General features: G+C 44.1%; 1 protein-coding gene across 4 annotated transcripts in view; it reads left to right on the top strand.

Annotated features, from left to right (window-relative positions):
• The window catches only part of Tulp4 (TUB like protein 4), a 133,607-nt gene extending 128,692 nt beyond the window's left edge, over positions 1 to 4,915 (top strand). For all 4 annotated transcript variants that reach the window (XM_060373412.1, XM_021635738.2, XM_021635737.2 and 1 more), the window contains one exon: positions 399 to 4,915. In XM_060373412.1, coding sequence (XP_060229395.1) covers positions 399 to 515 — 117 coding nt within the window. In that variant the 3' untranslated portion in view covers positions 516 to 4,915. The remainder of the gene's footprint in view (positions 1 to 398) is intronic.
• The last annotated feature ends 13,961 nt before the right edge of the window (positions 4,916 to 18,876 follow it).

Raw genomic sequence — 18,876 nt, 5'->3', positions numbered from 1 at the left:
GAAGTGGCAAAGTCACAAGGTGAGCCATGCAAGGAGGAGCATGGTGGAAAGGGGTTGTGATATTCTAGAAAGGTCATTAGGGAAGCCTGTCCTGAGGCAGAGACCTTGGATAGCGTTGGTACATACCTGAAGTCTCTCAGCATATGGAGTCTTCTTGTTCTCATCCCCAGAGAGCCCGCTTACCTATAGCACTCCATGTGAGCTCCTTGTCCCCCTTACGTTATTACCCATCATCCTCTGTCCTGTTTCCTGTAAAACTGTAGTTACATCTAGAAGCCCTGTCAGATTCAGTTACTTGGGCTTCGAGATCTCTCTCCTGGAGTATGCTCTCTGCTTTCCTGAGAGTTGGCTGTTGTCTCACTTTATTTCATGTGTTTTGCTTCCTGCATCCTTCCTAGGTGATGCAGTTTGGACGGATTGATGGTAACGCATACATCCTAGACTTCCAGTACCCCTTCTCAGCTGTGCAGGCTTTTGCTGTTGCCCTCGCCAATGTGACTCAGCGCCTCAAATGAAGAGACAGATGGAGGAGAAGACATGCCAAGAGCCTTTGGAGGCAGAACTAACGCTGCTACCACCCAGGAGGACCAGAGACACTGGCGGGAGAAGCCAGCATGCTGGGAGGGTGCTGGTCTTTAGGCTGGTCCTTTGTTCGGTTAGCTTTTATTGTCTCTTTTCTTGTTTTGATAGCTCCGTATTTGGAACCAGGAATTTGAGGCATCTTGTGTTCTTAAAGGTAGGATAGCTTGGCTACAGAGTGTTTTTACTGAATTTACTTCTCATGACTAGGACAAGGGCCTGTGGAAGAAGACAGATTGCCTTAAGTCTGCTCTTCTTTTAGACATAGGGTGTGTCAGTGTTCATTCTTCAGGTCTGGCCTGTTACCTTTACAATATTATGGTTCGTTTGTTTGTTTTTTAACATAACCCAAACTCTGGAAGATTCAGCTTATATTGTGGGGGAGAGGACAGCATTTAATTCACACATATGTGCTGCTTAATACCTGGGTGAATGTACCTGGATGAATGCAGGACATGTATGCAAATGCCTTGTGCTCTGCTGATGTAAGCCACAGTAAATGGCTGTCACAGTATGAATGTGCTGTGGTAGGCTGTGGAGAGGAAGGGACTGCCATGGAGACAGGCTCACAGCACTCTGCAGACACCTGGCTGAGCTGCTGGTGTGGCTTGTGCAAGAGCTGTTCTCACCCAAGGGGAGTAGTTGAGAACCCCGTTTCACGTGTCAGAATTTCATGGTGTCACTAGTGTGACCCCACCTTCATTCAGAGAAGGTGAGAGACTTCAGTGGGCAGATCCAGGCTGGGCCAGAGCTTGGCTTATGTCACAGCCATTAGATACCTCCACTTCACAAAAACACAGCCTTTGTTCTCCCTACTCCTTTGTTGTAATCTGGAACATCTTATTGCAGTCATCTTTCTTATTAGATCTCATTGCTCTGTCTTTTCTAAAGTGTGAATGCGACTACACATTTCCTTCCCGTGGCCACTTTAAAATTCAGTTGAGTCAAATGCTTTCCATCAACTCTAAGTGTAATAAAAATATTTATGGATTGCCCAGAATGTTAAAAGATAAGGGTATGGTCAGATCTTTGGGGAAAACTCCACAGTATGCTCTAAGGGACAAGAACTGTCTTTGGGTTTGTGGACTACACTAAAAAATGAGCCACTGGGAAAGCCTTGTTGAGACTGTCACTGGCCGTCGGCACTTCATTCATTCTGCCTGTAGTATTTTTCCCGGTTTCTTCAAATGGGAACATACCTTGGACAAATACCTAAACTTGATAGTAAGACCCCATTCTTGCTGTTGCTGTTACCTGTGATGTTTATTCTGAGAGCACAAGAACTGTCTAGAGGCTTTGACTTCTAACTTTGGGCTTTATATGAAAGCTGACAAGTGGAAGATGCTACAGGAAATTCTTAAACATTGGTGTGTGTATGTGTGTGTGTTTCTTGTGTTTGGTTTAAGAATTAGAAAAGAAACTGATTTCTTTAGCTGAGCAAAATTAATTTACTCTTTATTCCTTTCCAAATTCCAAAGACATACTGACAAGAACATTGCCCAGCTGATACTGGAGTTTCCCATTTTATAATTTAAGATACAGGAGCTAATTCCTGGGTGGGTCAGTTGTCCCAGGAAGAGTTGAACAGTATATTTGGAATTACTGTGTTGGTTTACGCAAGTTTCTTGTAGCTTGAGAAGGTGTTTCAGTGCTTATCGCTAGTTGTGCAATACGGTTGTAGCCTTTCTGTTTATGGAGTAATTGAAATACAGTTGTCGTTGTTTTGCTGTCTAAGAGACAGTTATTTATCTTGCTCTTTATAGTATTCTTGGGAGCTATTTTGTTACTATGTATTGGTGATTTATGCCCATTTTATTATTTATTTAGAAAAATAGTACCTTTGTAATGACTTATTTGGTGGCAATATATTTTGCTGCAAAAAATAAAAAGAATATGACAGAAGGATTTTTTGCTGGATACTTTATAACTTTCTTGAGAGTTGGGAGAAAATCTTATTAATCCCTTAAAAAATGAATTCACTCTTTATCTCACTATTGATCATATGCAAAATAGGCTATTTGTATTTTTCTTTCTTTTGAAAATTTTAGATAAAAGTAAAAAATGGTAGGACACAAGGAAGGTGAGACCTCTTAGATAAGAACAGCAAATAAAAAAAAAAAAAAAAGAACAGCAAATAATCTTCAAATTTGGGGTTTTCGTTTTGTTTTGTTTTTTGTTAAAACTGGATTTTTGCAAAAACTTCAAAAGTCATACTTTGCAACTTTGCTAAATAAGAACAAATGTAGCAGAAATCCTAAATGGTACTTTCTGTCCATGGGAATACAGACTTCCTGTCCTGAATAACGCTTGAGCTGTGAGCTTGTGCCAGGAGCATGTGCCAGAAGCACGTGCCGCCCACTAGACTCCTCTCCCTGGCTAAGGAGGAGGGAGCCTGAGGTTTCATGTGAGCAGGAGGCTGCCTGCTACAGCAGTTGTCACGGTGTCATTTAAGGTAATGGCTTCTTTTAAAAATTGCTTCATCCAGTCAACATGATTTGATAAAATTCTCAAATTAAGACTTTAAGTAACATAATTTTAGGTACTTCGTGATTATTAAAAGCAATTTGTGAATGTCCCGATGTCTCATTAGAATCCTAAATTAAAAACAGTCAACTAACTACATAGGGGCTTTATAGGAAAACAGTATATTAAACATAAAAGCCAATGTTAGGTTCGTTTGGCTCTAACATCATCAAAACAAAGGTCATGTACACTACCCACTGGAATGTATATCCTGAGAAAAACTGGGATCTATAAAGCTAGAAATATTAAGGTCTCTAATGGACATAGAAAGTAAAAGCTTTTGTATATGGGTACTCTTCATCCACAGCTCTGTGCTCTTGTGTAATGCCCTTTCTGTATTCAAAGGTCAGGGTCCTTTGAATTGGTTGAATTGCTTTGTCATGGGTGGAGAGTGACTTTGGGCAAGCCCCTGGGATTATCTGGCCTCTTTTGTCCATCTCTTAAATGAAAGGGACACCTAGGCAAGCTTAAAAACTCTGTTCTAGCTCCAGTACCTGAGAGCTCAGAATTCAGGAGCTCATCTTCCCCTTCACAGGGGTAAAAATTCATTTCAAAACATGGTCTTTTTGTAGAAGAAATGAGTTCTTTTCCTGAGTTTGTGAGCTGTCTCCTGAGTGGAAACCAGCATATTACCGTGTCTTTAAAAGTTCTCCTAAATGTGTTTGTAATAATGTTTATTCTACTAATATTATAGAAGCACCAAATCAAGTACAGTGTAGTCCCCCATGAGTGAGGTCTCCGCAGTGGACCCTTACGCAAAATAAGGCACTAAATGCACCTAAAACTGGGAGTGGGTTCAGAGAGAAAAGGAGTGCTGGTCAAGGCTTGCCTCCTTTGGTGTGCTCATGTGTAAGCGCTACACTGTTTTTCAAATTCAAAAGGCTTTCTGTGGAAAGGGAACCCGTGTTGTCCTGTGTGCTGTGGGCGGGTTGACAACATTAGTTGGGTTGGAACTGTAATTTAATTCCTGGGAATTTATGGTAGCACACGGTTCAGAACTCTACACCTCTGTGTATCTCCTTGTCTCTGGCTGATAAACTGGAGGATTGTGGCTTATTTTGTTTCCAAATTTTTTTTTGGCTTGTGCGGTTTTCTTGTGACATTATTGTATCTATATTTTCTGTTTACAAGTTGATTTTAAGGGAAAAGGTAGGATTTTTAAGATCTTGTTTATTGTAGATAATTTTATTCTCGTGTTGTAGAAAAGCATGGGTTATACATTTGAGTGAAAAGGCACCGTATTATTTACCAAAGGTGTATTGTTTGCATTTGTTTACAAATGCATTATTTTAGTACTGTAAATTTGGGCATAATTTCTGAGTTTACTCCTATGGCTACTGCTGGCATCTTTCTCCTTCCTTCTCATCTTTTTATTCCCATAAATGTGCAATGTGGGGTGCAAAGCTCACAGACCAAACAAGACCACCAGCATGTTCTTGTCCACACTTTGGGAACAGCGTACACTGTTTCGTGCACAGCAGTCCCTCTAGTGTTGTTTTTTTATTTTTTATTTTGTTCTTAAATTCAGCATCGTGCTTTGTTTAACTTTCCAGACAAGATCTGTGGAGAGTCACCATTGCATCTCAATGAGCTCTCTCTTATTTGCTTATCTTTGTATGTATTTTGTATACTAGATTGTGCAGAAAGTATTCTAGAAGGGATTAATGCTTTGCATTCAAATGATGTAGTTTGTCCAAATTATTTTGCCTTTAAAATTGAGATGGGTTAATACCCATTTTTTTCTTGATGATTTGAAATTGTAAAATTTGTCCAGCTATTGCTTAATAAAATTTTGCAGATCAAAAAAGATAAACTACATGTGTGCCAAGTTTGAATTATGGGTCTTGGGTGCTTTGAGAAGAAATCACTGCCTTCTAGTGGCATGACCTTCTGACCTTCCAGTTACTTCAAGGGTCATGGCTAGGAACCTTGAAATGTCCCTGTCATTTTATTACTCACTTGGTGAATTGTTCTGACTTTGTTTTTTCTTCTTTCTGAAAAAGAATCCATTTAGTAATGCATGTATAACCTGGGATGACACTGTTTATCAGTTTGTGTGACCTGATTTTGTGCTGCTTATTAATTTTTTTTCTAATAAATGCTTAGTTATATCACGGGTGGGGGGATGAATGCACCTGTGTAGTACCTAAAAGATCAGAGGTGCTAACTATGTTGACACCTTAGTTTGTGGAGAATGTAATTAAACCCAGTTTTAAGCCATTTTGCTTAAAAAGAAAAGAAAAGAAAGAAAAAGCATGCCAGTGTAATGTTGGCTGGTACTCCTGAATGCTGGCAAGCCTCCACTGTTTCCTTAGCATGGGATGTGGGAAACTGGAACACTGGGAGCATATGTACAAGTGTCTGTGAGCAGAACAACGGTTGTGCTCACTCAGGCTTAAGGAGCCAGAACACAAACCTGTACCAACTCTAGCACAACCTAATTATGAATTGTTCTAAAATAATTATGGGGTTATAGGTCTGTGCTTTATATAACCAAAAGATGACCAACCGCCTTGTGTAAGGTCAACTATTATTTTATTATGAGTGCTGGTGAACATCGGGGAATATTGATGACAAATTCACTTAAACCAAGTAGCAAGGACAACTAGCCAGAATCAGGCCTGTCTTCATCATGTGTGTCGTGGTTTCTTTCCCCGTGTCCTCCCCACCCCCACCCCCACCCCCACCCCACACACAGCATTCCTAACACCTAGGTCCTACCTCAGTCTGTGGGAAGGAGCTATGTCCAGGATTTCTACCACCACCACCACTTGTCATCTTGGGGACAATTCAGTCAAGTCAGGCTTTCCCAGAATGATTTGTTCTTTTCTAAGATTTATTTATTTTACTTTATAGGGAAGAGTACTTTGCTTGCATGTATGTGTGTACACCATGTGGGTGCCTAGTATGTCAGAAGCAGATGTTTGGTCCCCTGGAATTGGAGGTTACGGACAGATGTGCCCCACCCTGTGAATGCTGGGACTCAAATCTGTGTTCTCTGCAAGAGCAAAAGGTGCTGTTAACCACTGAGTCAACCCCTCGGCCCACACGCTTTATTTTTAACATCCTGGAAAGAAAACTTGGAAAATCTCTTTCTATAAACTCAGATTAGAATGGATGTGTTCTATTTATTAGTTTCAGTTATCTTTTCCCTGGAGGAATAAGGGATAAATCTCAGTCTGTAGTCCTAAAAACTCAGTGTGGGAGAATGCCTGCCTCATGGAGATGGCAGTGCAGTTTCGCAAGGACGTAGAGATACGAACCAGAGCAAGATGCCCTAACTCCATTATTGAGGAGATGGCCTTCATCTCCCGCCCCCTTCACCCTCTATAGCCCTGGCTGTCCTGGAACTTGCTCTTTAGACCAGGCTGGCCTGAAACTCACAGAAATCCACCTGCCTCTGCCTCCCCAGTTGTGAAATTAAAGGCCTGTACCACCACCTCCCTTTTCATAAGGACAAAATTGGAACATTGAAGAGGGTGAAATGGTTTTTGGATTCTATAGACAGAGAAACAATCTTGAAACAGAATCTAGGATTTCTGGGTCACAGTAGTGAGTAGACCTCCGTTATTTCTGGATTTTTTACTCTCTTCTTTGTATTGTTTGAGACAAGGCCGTATGGCCCAGCTGTCCTAGAACTAGCTAAGTAGATGAGGCTGGCCTCACTCATAAAGACCCACTTGCCTTTGCCTCCCAGATGCTAGTATTGAAGGAGTGCACCATGCCAGGCTCCCAGCTTCCCACTCCTGTTTGTAAGCAGTCCCCTATGAGGGATAACGATGGGCTGTCGTTGCCCTTTCCTAGGGAACTTACCCACTCCTGACATGTTCTCGTGTCAGTACTTTGAAATCTTGAGTTTTCAACGTCTGAAAGCCTGTCTCAGCCAGGCATCACAAGGGCACAGCTTCGTGTATATTAGTTTCTCTAAAGTTCTCAGAGATGCTTGTGCCATGTGCTGAAACGTGAATCTATTCATGTGCCAGGCAGCCTCAGCCCTGGGCTCCCTTTAAGTTCCTGCCAGACCGATAGCTTCAAGTGAAGAAGGAGGTTCCATCATGGAGCAGGGCCCAGCAAGAACCAGTGCCAGGCGCAGACAGTGGTGCACGGCCCCTTCTGTCTTCTTCTCTGGGCTTCCTGCTCTCTGCTTCTCTTCACAGGGAAGAGCGTTCCTGCACTGTGGAGGATGTGAAAGCCAGCACTCAGTTCTCTGGAGTGGGGTTGGGACCCTGCAGTGAAGAGTTAAGACTTTGAAACTGGAGATGAGGTAAGAGAGCTCTTGGGAAATTACAGACCCATATAAATGAAATGACTATTTGTACTAATGAGAAGTAAGTCTGACAGATTTATTCAACTCCAGCTTTTTTTCTCTTCATCGTGAGCGTTTGTACCTTCTCCCACCTCAGCATTTTAGAAACTCCGGAGTCCTATTTGCCGCTTAGGAACTTTTCCTCTGCAGGTGCTTCTTGCACCCAGTGCTTTTGCAGTCATTCATCAGATGCACAGCTCTGACTCCCTTGCTCCACTCCACCATACCATTAAGAGGTGGAGGAAGCCAGATAAATAAGGGCTTGATGTGTAGCAGTCCTCATCCACTAATCCATGTGCCTTTTCTTGGCATGGCCAGCCAGCCCTACCCTGTGGCTGGTCTTTGCTACTTTGTGGGTTCTTCTTTTTCCCACCTTTTATTGTCCCAGTTTCACCCCCATCACTAGATTAGAGAGAAACAAGGAGAGAGGAAAGAGAGATCACTGAACCTGATTGATTTTTTTTTTTTTCCTGTTTGAACATGACTACTAACAAACCACAAACAACCTCCCTAGATGACCAGCAACTACCGACCTTGCCTGTCTGGGCTCTGGCATGTTTGTACCTTCTGAAAGGTTTCTAAAATCCCAAACATCACACAATCGCAGAAATTATCTGCAGTTGGCAAAACCACGCCTCTGCCAATGCACGAGGCAAATCATAGGCAGCTGCTACGGACAGTCCAAAGCAGTTCCATATCCCCACATCTGGGATTAAAAGATAAACATTTTCATAGTATTTCTGTGTATTTTTAAAGAACCAAAAGTCTAGATTTGTCACTACGCTACCCGTCTGGACCCTCTAGGTAGAGAGGGCCTAGTGTTTCTTCCCTTGATTTCCAGGACAGAAGACTGGGTCATCCTGATGCTGTTCCCATTCTTGAGTGGGCACTGAGGCTAGCACAGCTCCCTCAGTTTTTTTCTCGAGCTCATCATGATGGTCTTAGTGATTTCCCCTTTGACATGAAGCAGCTGAAGATGTTGCCTCAAGGATCTTCTATGAACCTCCTATCAAAATCTTGCGCTTTGTTTCAGTAGTGGGTGTAATTCCTTTTCATGCGTCACTGAAACCTGAATCTGACCAGTGTTTTGGTTGGCTTTTTCTTTTGCTCTGTCTTGTCTGTTTTTTCTCTCCCCTAAGTGAACAAGCAGGCAGCCCAAAAGCCAGAGTACATACCCCTCAGCTGTAGCTCCACTGTCGAGGATTGTCCCCAAGTGATATGTTCCTTTCTGTGCTTCTTCAGGATCCTGACTTCTGGCTTCCTACTTTCCTTAAGTTCCTGCTGCTGAATGTAGGAGGCTTGGAGTGTGGTTTCTTACCAAGTTTTGATGGTTCAACTCCTTTGTTTTCAAGCTATGTGAAACCACTTCTCTGGTCCTCACTCATCCATTAGAACAGCCATCCCTGCTTGGGCCTTATCTCTAGTAGGAAAGTCTCTGTAAGCCCAAGTGGTGTCTTTGATGACCACAGATCCAGCTGTATAGGCTGGGAAGGGAAGGTTGCTCTAAAATCTGCAGGGTATCTGGCTTATTGAGCTTTTAGACTCTCTGGTCCTAGGAGTTAGCCTCAGCATCCTCCTGCCCATAAGGTTTCAAAGGCTGCACCCAGAGGTGGGGGTCTCCCCTTGTTTACAGAGCTTCTCTCTAGTGAGATGAACTTAGAAACGTTTATGTTGGCTTTATTCACACATCCCAGCAGGTGCTAAGCTGCAAGGGACTAGGGAAGCTGGCAGGAAAGTGAGTGAAACAGTCTTTGTTGGGGAACTGAGCTGCAGGTCTCCGCAGAGAGCTCCCAGGAAGAACAGGTGGGTCAGTCTAAACCAAAGAGCTTCTTGAGATTTAAGTCACACAGGCCTGCTCAGCTCCTGGTGAGGAATTCTGCCTGCCAGTCAGTGGCAGCAGTGACGGCCCAGATCCTCTGTGCTGTGACGGATCTCTGCAGCAGCTTTGTCCATCACAGCCGACTGGCTGCGCAGGCACCTAGGCGGAGACTCTGCGGGCCAGCAGCCGAGGCTGCAGCCGTGCTTACCCAGCCTTCCTCACTTCTTAATGTAATTTTTTCATGACGTTGCAGGGAAATTCAGATTGCCCTCTGATGATTCCGTGCGGAGTCTGCTGAGGCATGCTAACCATAGATAAACAGGAGAAGAGGCATAGAGCATTCCTAATGAGCACTGCAGCCACTCAAAAGACAGGGAAAGTGGGTGTAGACCCAGTTCCTTGGGAGGCCGAGGCAGGAAGATGGATTGCGTCTAGGAACGTAAGCCAGCCTGATAACATAGTAACGGGATGGCTTTAAATAAAGTAGCTTAAAGGAGGTGCTGAAAAGTATTTTAGTAATCAAAAATACTGCTCTTGCAGAAGACTTGGGTTTGGTTCCCAGCACCCACATGGCAGCTCACGTGGAGTCTCTAACTCCAGTTCCAGGGCATCTGACACATTCTTCTGGCCACCAGGTGCTTGATGGAACATCCATACACATAAAACAAAAGCAAATCAGTCTTCAAACAAACAAAAAAACTGGACATAGCGGTACATTACCTGTAAGGCAGAGACAGGAAGACTCCCAAGCCTAAAGTCAGTGTGGGCTGCAGTGAATTCAGAGGCAGCCTGATAGATAGTAAGTGCTTATCTTCAAAATGACAGAGGAAAGAAGGACCAGCCAAGTGGGGTGAGGAGGTGGGGGATGGGGGTGGAAATGGGAACCACAGATAATTTCAAAGGGGGAATAAATGATTTTTTTTTTAAATTAATGGACTCTTAAAACCAGAGACACTTGGTACAGAGTTTCCTGGGCTGTATGTGGATTATTTGGTTTCCCATTCCTTTTTCAGTAGCGAATTCTTCCTGACTGAGATTCCTTGACATTGCATTCCTTCCAGGAAGAGTAAAGGAACTGCAGAGGAAGACTCTTCACTTGGGGCCAAGAAGGGTAGGATCAAAGAAGACAAGCACCCCTTGTCACCTGGACACACTAACGTATCACTGCTAAGCCATCAGCCCCAAGGTCATATGTGAATGTCAGCATTATAATATAAACATTCCAAACTGGAAAAGTCCCGTAATCTTTACATTTTTAAACACTTAAAAATTTAGTCTCAAAAGGATCCAGACAGCCCTGATGAGACCTGATAGGCTTGTGTCAGCTAGTAGGGGGAGAGGGTCTCCTCTATCAGTGGAGGAGGGAGAGAAAGTGGGACCGGGAGGAGATGAGGAAGGGGTCTACAGCCAGGATACAAAGTGAATAAATTGTAATAAAGAATAATAAATCAAAAAAAATTTTTTTAATTTAGTCTCTTAGAGGGTTTGGGATTTAGCTCAGTGATAGAGCACTTGCCTAGCAAATGCAAGGCCCTGGATTTGGTCCTCAGGTGTGTGGGGGGGAGCAAAATAACAGGAAATTTAGTCTCTTTGAAAACATTGTCTCTTTTAAAATGCAAATTCTCTGCAAAACCCCAAAATATCTTTTTTAAAAGTTTAAAGTCTCTCAACTGCAGGTTCCTGTAAAACCAAAAAGAAGTTTAAGTATTTTCTTCTTTCAAGAGGAAAGAACCAGGGCACAATAACAATCTGAACAAAGCAAAACTAAACTTCAACTGTGGAAATACTCAATATCCAATACCTGGGAAAAACTCATGGTGGTCTGGACTCCTTCAAGGGGCTTGGGTCTCCAGCTCTGTCCTCTGCAGCACACACAGCTTGTCTTCTGGGTTCCAGCTGCTTCCACTCCACAGCCAATGCCGTTCTTGGTCATCCCATGGTCCTGGCATCTCCAAAATGCTGGGCTCTTCTGCGACAGCTGGGCTGCACTTTCACCAGTTGATTCTCTTCATGGAGGCAAGCCTCAACTTCTTTGCCTGTCCCCTTCAATCCTGGGTCTTCAACTGCTACTGAAGCTGCGCCCTCACCAATGGCCTCTCCTGACCTCTCTCAGCTGCTCTCCACGACCCCTTCATGCCTTCAAAACCAGCACCACCTGGGTGACTTACATTACTAAGTTCATTGCCAATGCAAGGTACAACCTTGGCCACTCTGGAAAGAACACAGCTTCTGTGTGCTGACTCTGAGGAAACATTTCCCAGAAGGTTTCACCGCAAGACTGTTCTTTTCATCACCACTCTAGCCAAACAAACCAAAGGTTTCACTTTAGTGGTTCTGTGCTCTTGTTAATCCCAGCCAGTTCTTCACCCCAGCTGACCAGAACCACAGATTATTAACTCAAATGGTCTCAGTAGTGTCTTTGCTTCCCTCTGAAACCTCACAAGCCAGGCCTGCGTCGTCTGCACTGTTCTCAACATTCTTAGCTTCCAAGCACCTACAGAATAGCCCACTGAGCTCTCGGCCCTCAATGGCTTTTCTGGCTCAAAGTTCCAAAGCCCTGCCACAGTCCTCCCCAAAGCATGGACAGGTCTGGCCCAGCCATCTCCTGGCACCAACTTGTATTAGGGTTGCTCTTGCTGCGAAGAAACACCATCACCGAAAGAAAGCCGGGGAGGAAAGGGTTAATTTGGCTAACACTGTCATATCACTGGACGCTGTGCGGTCAGCAGCCGTCTTCATTTTTCACAATGCCGCTGCTTAACCAGCAGCTTTTAAGATTCCTGAGCTTAACTACCAGCTCTCCAGGTCCAGGTTGGTGGGAGATGAATCCAGCATGTTTGAGGTTGTGCTGTGTGTGTGTGTGTGTGTGTGTGTGTGTGTTTTACAACCTGAACAGGCCAGTCTCAGATTCAGTGGCACTGGGCTAAGTTTGTTTAGGCGTCTTAAGTCATGCGTCTGGCACATGTACCACCATTTTGCCTGACTTTGAGAAGCTATCGTGCTTTAAACAAGACAATGCCCAGCCTTTCAGGTGCCAACTAGTCTGTCTCTGAGAAGCTGAGGCTTTTCTCATCCACCAAAGTATCCAGAGCCCTGTAGAAGGGCTTGTATGAGACAACAGAGCCACCCTTGACCTCTCTCTCTTCTTGTTCCAGGAAGCTCCCCACCAAGTCCTATTGGCTCTTCCTGCTGCTCAAAACCACTGTAGCTCTCCCCTCTCTGACCTCTTCAGCTATCTCTTTCTGAGTTGTCGATTCTCTCTTCCCAGGCCAGTCCACTCAGCAACCAGAGTAGGTTTTTTTGTTTTGTTAAATGTGTGTGTGTGTGTGTGTGTGTGTGTGTGTGTGTGTGTGTGTGTACGTGCATGCACGTGCTTTCATGTGTGTTTAAAGTACCAGTGTTGCAGTATTCCCCAGCGTAAACCATTGATGTACTTGGTGTGTTCAAGTGCCCGGGGATGGTGTCAGGCATCTGTGCATGTTTCTCCATTACGGAGAGAAGATCACTGATACGGTCTCAGCTACACGTGGCCTGGGCAGCTTATAAATACTACTGCAGCTGGTTTCTCACAGTCCCGGAGGGTGAAGGATGACATCATGATGCCAGCCCGGTGAGGACCTGGTGAAGGCCAGCTGCTCACTTTAGAGTCCTTAAATGGTGGGCCAGGGTTAAGGGGCCCTCTAAGATTGCTTTCATTAGGCCACCCATGGGGGCAAATAAGACAAATGTCAGGATGACACATACATAAATAAAAAGAGAAAGCACGCAGACAACTCTTAAGAATGGAAAGAAGGCATGACTTCACATAGAGAATGCTGTAAAGAATAAGAGTCTGGATGGCCGTATGCCATAGATTCAGATACTTGGGAATTGAGTCAGCAGCAGAAAAACTTCCTACAAAGAAACTTCCAATCCAAGAGAAGTGATTTGAACGGTGAGTGACATCAGCTTTGAAGGAACTCCTTCGCTCTTCACACACTTCTGGGGTTAGGGCTGGGATGAGTGGCCATGGCATGTTTCTCCCTGAGCTCAGCTCCCACCCTAAAGCTCTTTCTTGAATTACTACCCAGAAAAGACAAGACCCTGTCAGGAAGGGAAAATAGGCTTCGCTTCTGTTCCTCTCCCTTCCTCCCTCTGGAAAGTGGCCTTACAACAGCAAACTCATCAGCCAAGGTCAAGCTGACTCATGTGTCTGTTTCCTTTTGGGTTAGCTGACTGGAGACCGCTGTGGTTCCTGTTCTAATGTGCTTAAGGACACAGTAAGGCTCAGGCCTTCTCACACTGTCCTGTGTTGGAAATAAAAGTGAATTTCTGTATGGATTTGGGGTTTGGCCTAGTCTTCCATTTCCCTTCACAGTGCTTCCTGGCCTGTGCTTCATAATCTTTTTTTTTCTTTTTTTCAAATGCTTGCTCAGATCAGAGAACGAGCTCTCCGCCCCAACCCCTGTGGCTGTCAGTGTCTTGGCTTTCTAGTGCCTTTTTCTTTGGACTAAAGCAGGGGACAGCAGGGGCATGCACAGCTACCTACTCTTTCTTCTTAAAGCAGCCCCAGGAGGCTGCAAAAGAGACATCATTTGCTTCTAAGTCGTTTTTTACTTCCTACCTTCAAACAGAAAAACCCATGGGTTTACTCATAACAGAAACGGTAAGAGGGAGTGCTGGGCATTCTCTTGCTCACCCTTCTGGATCCTGGTTCTTCCCCCTCTATTTAGTTCTAAATGAAAACAGCAGGAAGAATGAACTTTAATAACTCAGGTAAATTCGAGAACACCTATGCCTGAATATTACTATCAATTCCATTGCCACAGGCTCTAAATTCAGTCTCATGTGTCCTTAGAATACAGGGTTAGTGGGTTGTGTGATACTACATGAGATTGGGGAAACAGAGTTGTTTGAGGAACAGGGAGGACGGGCTCTCATGTAGCCTGGGCTGGCCTCAAACTCAGTATGTAAGCAAGGAGCACCTTGAACCGATCCTCTTGCTTCTGCCTACTAAGGGCAGGATTTACAAGCATGGACCACCATGCCTAGATAATAAGTGCTGGAGATCAGACCTAGGATTTTGCACAAACTCCATGATCACTCTACCCACTGAGCCTGAATCAAAGATAGTTCCTCCTGCCTCTGTTTCCCGAGTGCTGGGATTACAGGCATGCACCACCATCGCCCAGCCAGAGTTATTTCTTAATGAAGCTACAATTCCTCAGTTTTAAAACAGTCCTTTTACCTGAGTAGAGATCATACCATATGATGGATAAAAGTGGATTTAGGCCTGGTCAGCTGGTTCAGTGGGTAAAGAGCAAGAAGACCTGCTTGAGTTTTGATGCCCAGTACCAATGTAAAATCCAAGTGTATCTGTATGTGCATGAAAACCCCAGCACTCTGTGGCAAAGGCAGGTGGATCCAAAGGTTTGCTGGCTGGGCAGGGCAGCCAAACTAGCAGTCTTCAAGTTCAGTGAGGTAATCTGTCTTCAGAAATAAGATGGAGGAGCTGGGCACAGTGGCACACACCTTTAATCCCAGCACTCAGGGAAGCAGAAGCAGGAGGATCTCTGTGAGTTTGAGGCTAGCCTAGTCTACAAACTGAACAGCTAAAGCTACACAGAGAAACCCTGTTTTGAAAAAGCAGGTAGGTAGGTAGGTAGGTAGGTAGGTAGGTAGATAGATGAAAAAGAGGCTGAAGAGATGACTCAGAGTTTAAGAGCACTGACTGCTCTTCCAGGGGACCTGAGTTCAATTTCCCTGAGTTCAGTTTGTGAGAACAGCTCACAACTGTAATTCCAGTCCCAGGAGACCCAACACCCTCTTCTGGCCTCTGAACACCAGGCATACAAGTGGTACACAGATATACATTCAGGCAAAACACACACACACACACACACACACACACACACACCAAAAGGGATGGAAAGCAATAGAAGACCCCCAAAATCAACCTCTGACTTCCACAAGGACACGCTTGGGTGAATGCAGCTGTATACGGGCCATGCACCCATTCCAACCACCCTTGAAACTTCAGTTTCTCTGAAGTCAGACACACCTGGATTCAAATATCACACCTTCCTTGGGTGTGTAAATACTCATTGAAAATAGTTCAGTCTATCCAAGAATACAATCAGCAGTAAGACTTGGAGATGAACTAGCCAAGTTGAAAATGTTGGCTAATCACGTTGCACAGAAGGAAAGCTTTTCTGGCTTGTAGATAGAATCTGAGAAATGGGCATGGAAATTTTCTGAAAGCTTCATTTGTCTCAAAATAGGCCTAATAGCCATACCTGTCTCAGAAGTGCAGAGAGTTCCAAGGAAGACAGTGCCAGCAAGTGCCTCGGCAAGCAGCAGAGGGGCAGTGTGTGTTCAGGAAAACAGCTCCCTTATTATAGCTATTGGTGAAACATGCATTCAGGGAGTGTCTCAGCTAAGAACCATAAAAACAGGAGCCTTACATGTTTCCTCAGGAAGAGAAAGCAAAACACCACATTTGGCTATTTGTGATTCATTGCCCTTCCCATCTCATTTTCCAGGCAGGTTTTTTTTTTTTTTTATGACCTTTATTTGATTCATCTCAGAGAATGAAAATGATCTGAGTAGTCATTTCCGTTTGATGGTTCTTTGTAAAGTCCCATATGTTCTCAAGGGGAACAATGCCCTTTAGAATGTAATCAACAAACCAGCCACGAAGCGGAGGGTTGCCGTGTGGATGGAACATTCTACTCCTCCCCCGAGATTTCCTGTTTCAAAGAGACAAAGGATTTGTTTCAAGGACTATCTTGTCATCTTTTTTTCTGACACAAGGTCTCCTGTATCCTTGTGTCGCTTAAGGCTCGCTTAAGTTCTCTCCAACTGCAGATACCCTTAAACTTCTGCTCCTGCTACTCACCTGCCTGCACCTCCCGAGTGCTGAGATTTTGATGTGTGCCACCATGCCTGGTTCAAGTAGTACATCTTTTTGCCACCACTGCCTTTTAAAGATGCATCAAAAATATAATTGTACGAAATATGTTAGCTAATCTTCAGTTAGATGAACAGTATGCGTGTACTTAGAAAATGTGTAAGGACTTAGTAGGTTCACCAGTTTTCAAAACCTCATTGGCATTATGTTTTAATTTTTTATTTCATTTCTGGGTACCTGTGTGAGTGTGATGTGTGAGTGTTTGCATGTGTGTGAGTACTTGCATGGGAGTGAATGTGCGTGTGCGTGCATGTTGACACCAGAAGTTGATGCCAGGTTTCTTTCCTGAGTGCAGCCTACCTTACATCTTGAGGCAGGCCTCTCACTGTCTCCAGAACGCTCTATTTTGGCAAATCAGGCTAGCCAGCTTCCCCCAGTGATCCCCTGTGTCTCTGCCTCCTCTGAGCTGACTTCCAAGCAGTCTACCTGAGCATTTACATGAGCACTGGAGATTGGAACTCAGGTTCCTCACACTTGCAAGGTGCACACTTTACCCACTGAACCTTCTCTCTAGCCCGTTTGTTTACTTCTAAGATGGTCTCACTGTGCTGCTTAGCCTAGTGTAGAGCTCAGCCTCTAGTGACCCTCCTGCCATAAGCAATGGGGTAGTTGACACCTCTATTTTTAATTGAACCTCGACGCAGAAATAGGGCACTTCAATGTTGCTTTCGTCTCAATAAACAGCAAATCACAGTCCAGAGAGATCAGAGCACTGGAAAGCCAACTCCAAGCGAGGATCAGGTCATGCCTGGGAGGAGTTGTGAGAATAGCGGTGCAGACAGGTCAACCAGATCCAAGTGATCCACTTGATCCTAGAGACTTCCCTCTCAGAAAGCTAGGTTCTTTTCCCTAGAAGATTCAACAGGCTCAACAAAAATCGGGAAAGAAGCCACAGACAACAGAAACTCCATAGCCACATGTGTGATCAGGGACATTAATGATAATTTGTCAGCATTAGTGACCTCTACTTTAAAAACAAAATTATCAATCCAAGCAGGAGGCCTGAGCGTTGATTGGTGGAAAGAAATGCTGATGGCTTCATGTGGAGTCTTCAGTGCCTCTGGACTTACTCAGCTCTTTGGAGGGGTCTGAGGTCACTGAATGTCACTGTTGTATTACACGTTAGATAACAGTCTGTGACTTGTGCTCACAGACTTGTTGCCATCGTGGTTACAGAATTCTCGGTCTCTGTTAGTCCTTGGTTGGCTGTCAGGGCTATTACATTCTTAAGTCAATAAGCAGTATTTATCATACACTTGGTCATTGGCAGTACTATTTTGGAGTGTGGGAGGCAGTCAAATTGATAGAAGTAGTTACCTGTGTCCTGAGGGAACATTAGTCTTGAAGTTACAGAGTCCCCCACCCCCACAATGTAGCCTTGGCTGGTCTAGAACCTGTTCTGAAGGTCAGGCTCACCTCAAACTTTCCTCCGTTCTTCTGCCTCTGCTTCCCAAGCAGTGGGAGCTCACTGCCACGCCTACGTACCTCCTGTTTTTTTTTTTTTAATAAAGTATATTTTTAAAAGATTTATTCATTATTTATACAACATTCTGTCTGCATACCAGATCTTACTATAGATGGTTGTGAGCCACCATGTTGTTCCTGGGATTTGAACTCAATTCCTTTGGAAGATCAGCAAGTGTTCTCACCCTCTGAGGCATCTCTCCAGCCCCAGTATCTACTCTTTTAACACAGTAGCTTTGGCCTTAAATTCCACCCTTAGAGATTTATGGATTCATTATTTTGATTAAACACCATCTTCCCATAAATATAAATCCCAGTTTGAAGTTAGAATGGGTGTTCACAGAAGTCGCTGCAGAGTTCATGTAAAATAAGGGCTCATTAACTTTTTATATGTTCGGTGTTTTCCATGATAAAAATGTTAATGTTTATACTCTTTAGCTCAGTAACTTCATTTTTTTACTGTAAGGATATAATCTTAAACAGAAAGATTTATCCATATTCATTGCAGCATTACTGAGCATTACTTATAACGACATAAAAACAATAAAATAGTAAATGAGAAAAGGCTGATTGTGTGATACACTGCTGGTGTTTAAGAAACTTCATAATGATGTGTCCCTGTCAATCACTAGTGAAAGAGCAGAATTCTAAATAGAATATATGTCACAGCTCCAAATGTGTAAACTATTTACTATTGAGTGGAAATGGGCATATAAGGGACAGCAGAAAACTCTGGGTGTGGCCTTTGGGAGGGAACACATACGAACTGTGTCAGTGTGTTACAAGGAAGGCTACCCCAGTACTCTGCAGGGCAGGAAAACAGGCCATTACACACACACATGCTGCTGTAGCTTAAAGTGGCTGCTACACTGTCTTAAGGTGAATGAGCAGAGTGGCTGTGTCTTCAGCTCCGTGTGGTCTCTCTCAGGTGAGTTATTGCCGTACCTCATCTGCCTCCTAAAATGCTGGCAACTAGACCTTCGCCCTCCATTAGGAAAGACAGGACTCGACTCCACTAAGCCAGACAAATTGTCTATTTTCTGTCCTCGCAAGAGAATCTTCCAAAAGCCAACCAGCCTGTGACATCAGCAGCACAGGACTGGGCTGGTAGAGTGACAGCAGGTGTCTCCTGGACCACTCGCTTTCGCCGGCCTATGGCTGCTGCAGCTCAGCCTTGGAGAAAGCTTTGCTCTCAGCCTGGTGCCTGGTGTCGTTTGTGATGGGCACCTCAGGCTC

Source organism: Meriones unguiculatus, chromosome 20 (assembly GCF_030254825.1).
Source record: "Meriones unguiculatus strain TT.TT164.6M chromosome 20, Bangor_MerUng_6.1, whole genome shotgun sequence".
Lineage (NCBI taxonomy): Eukaryota > Metazoa > Chordata > Mammalia > Rodentia > Muridae > Meriones > Meriones unguiculatus.
Note: the sequence above shows the minus strand (reverse complement) of the source record. Positions and strands in the feature narration are given on the sequence as shown.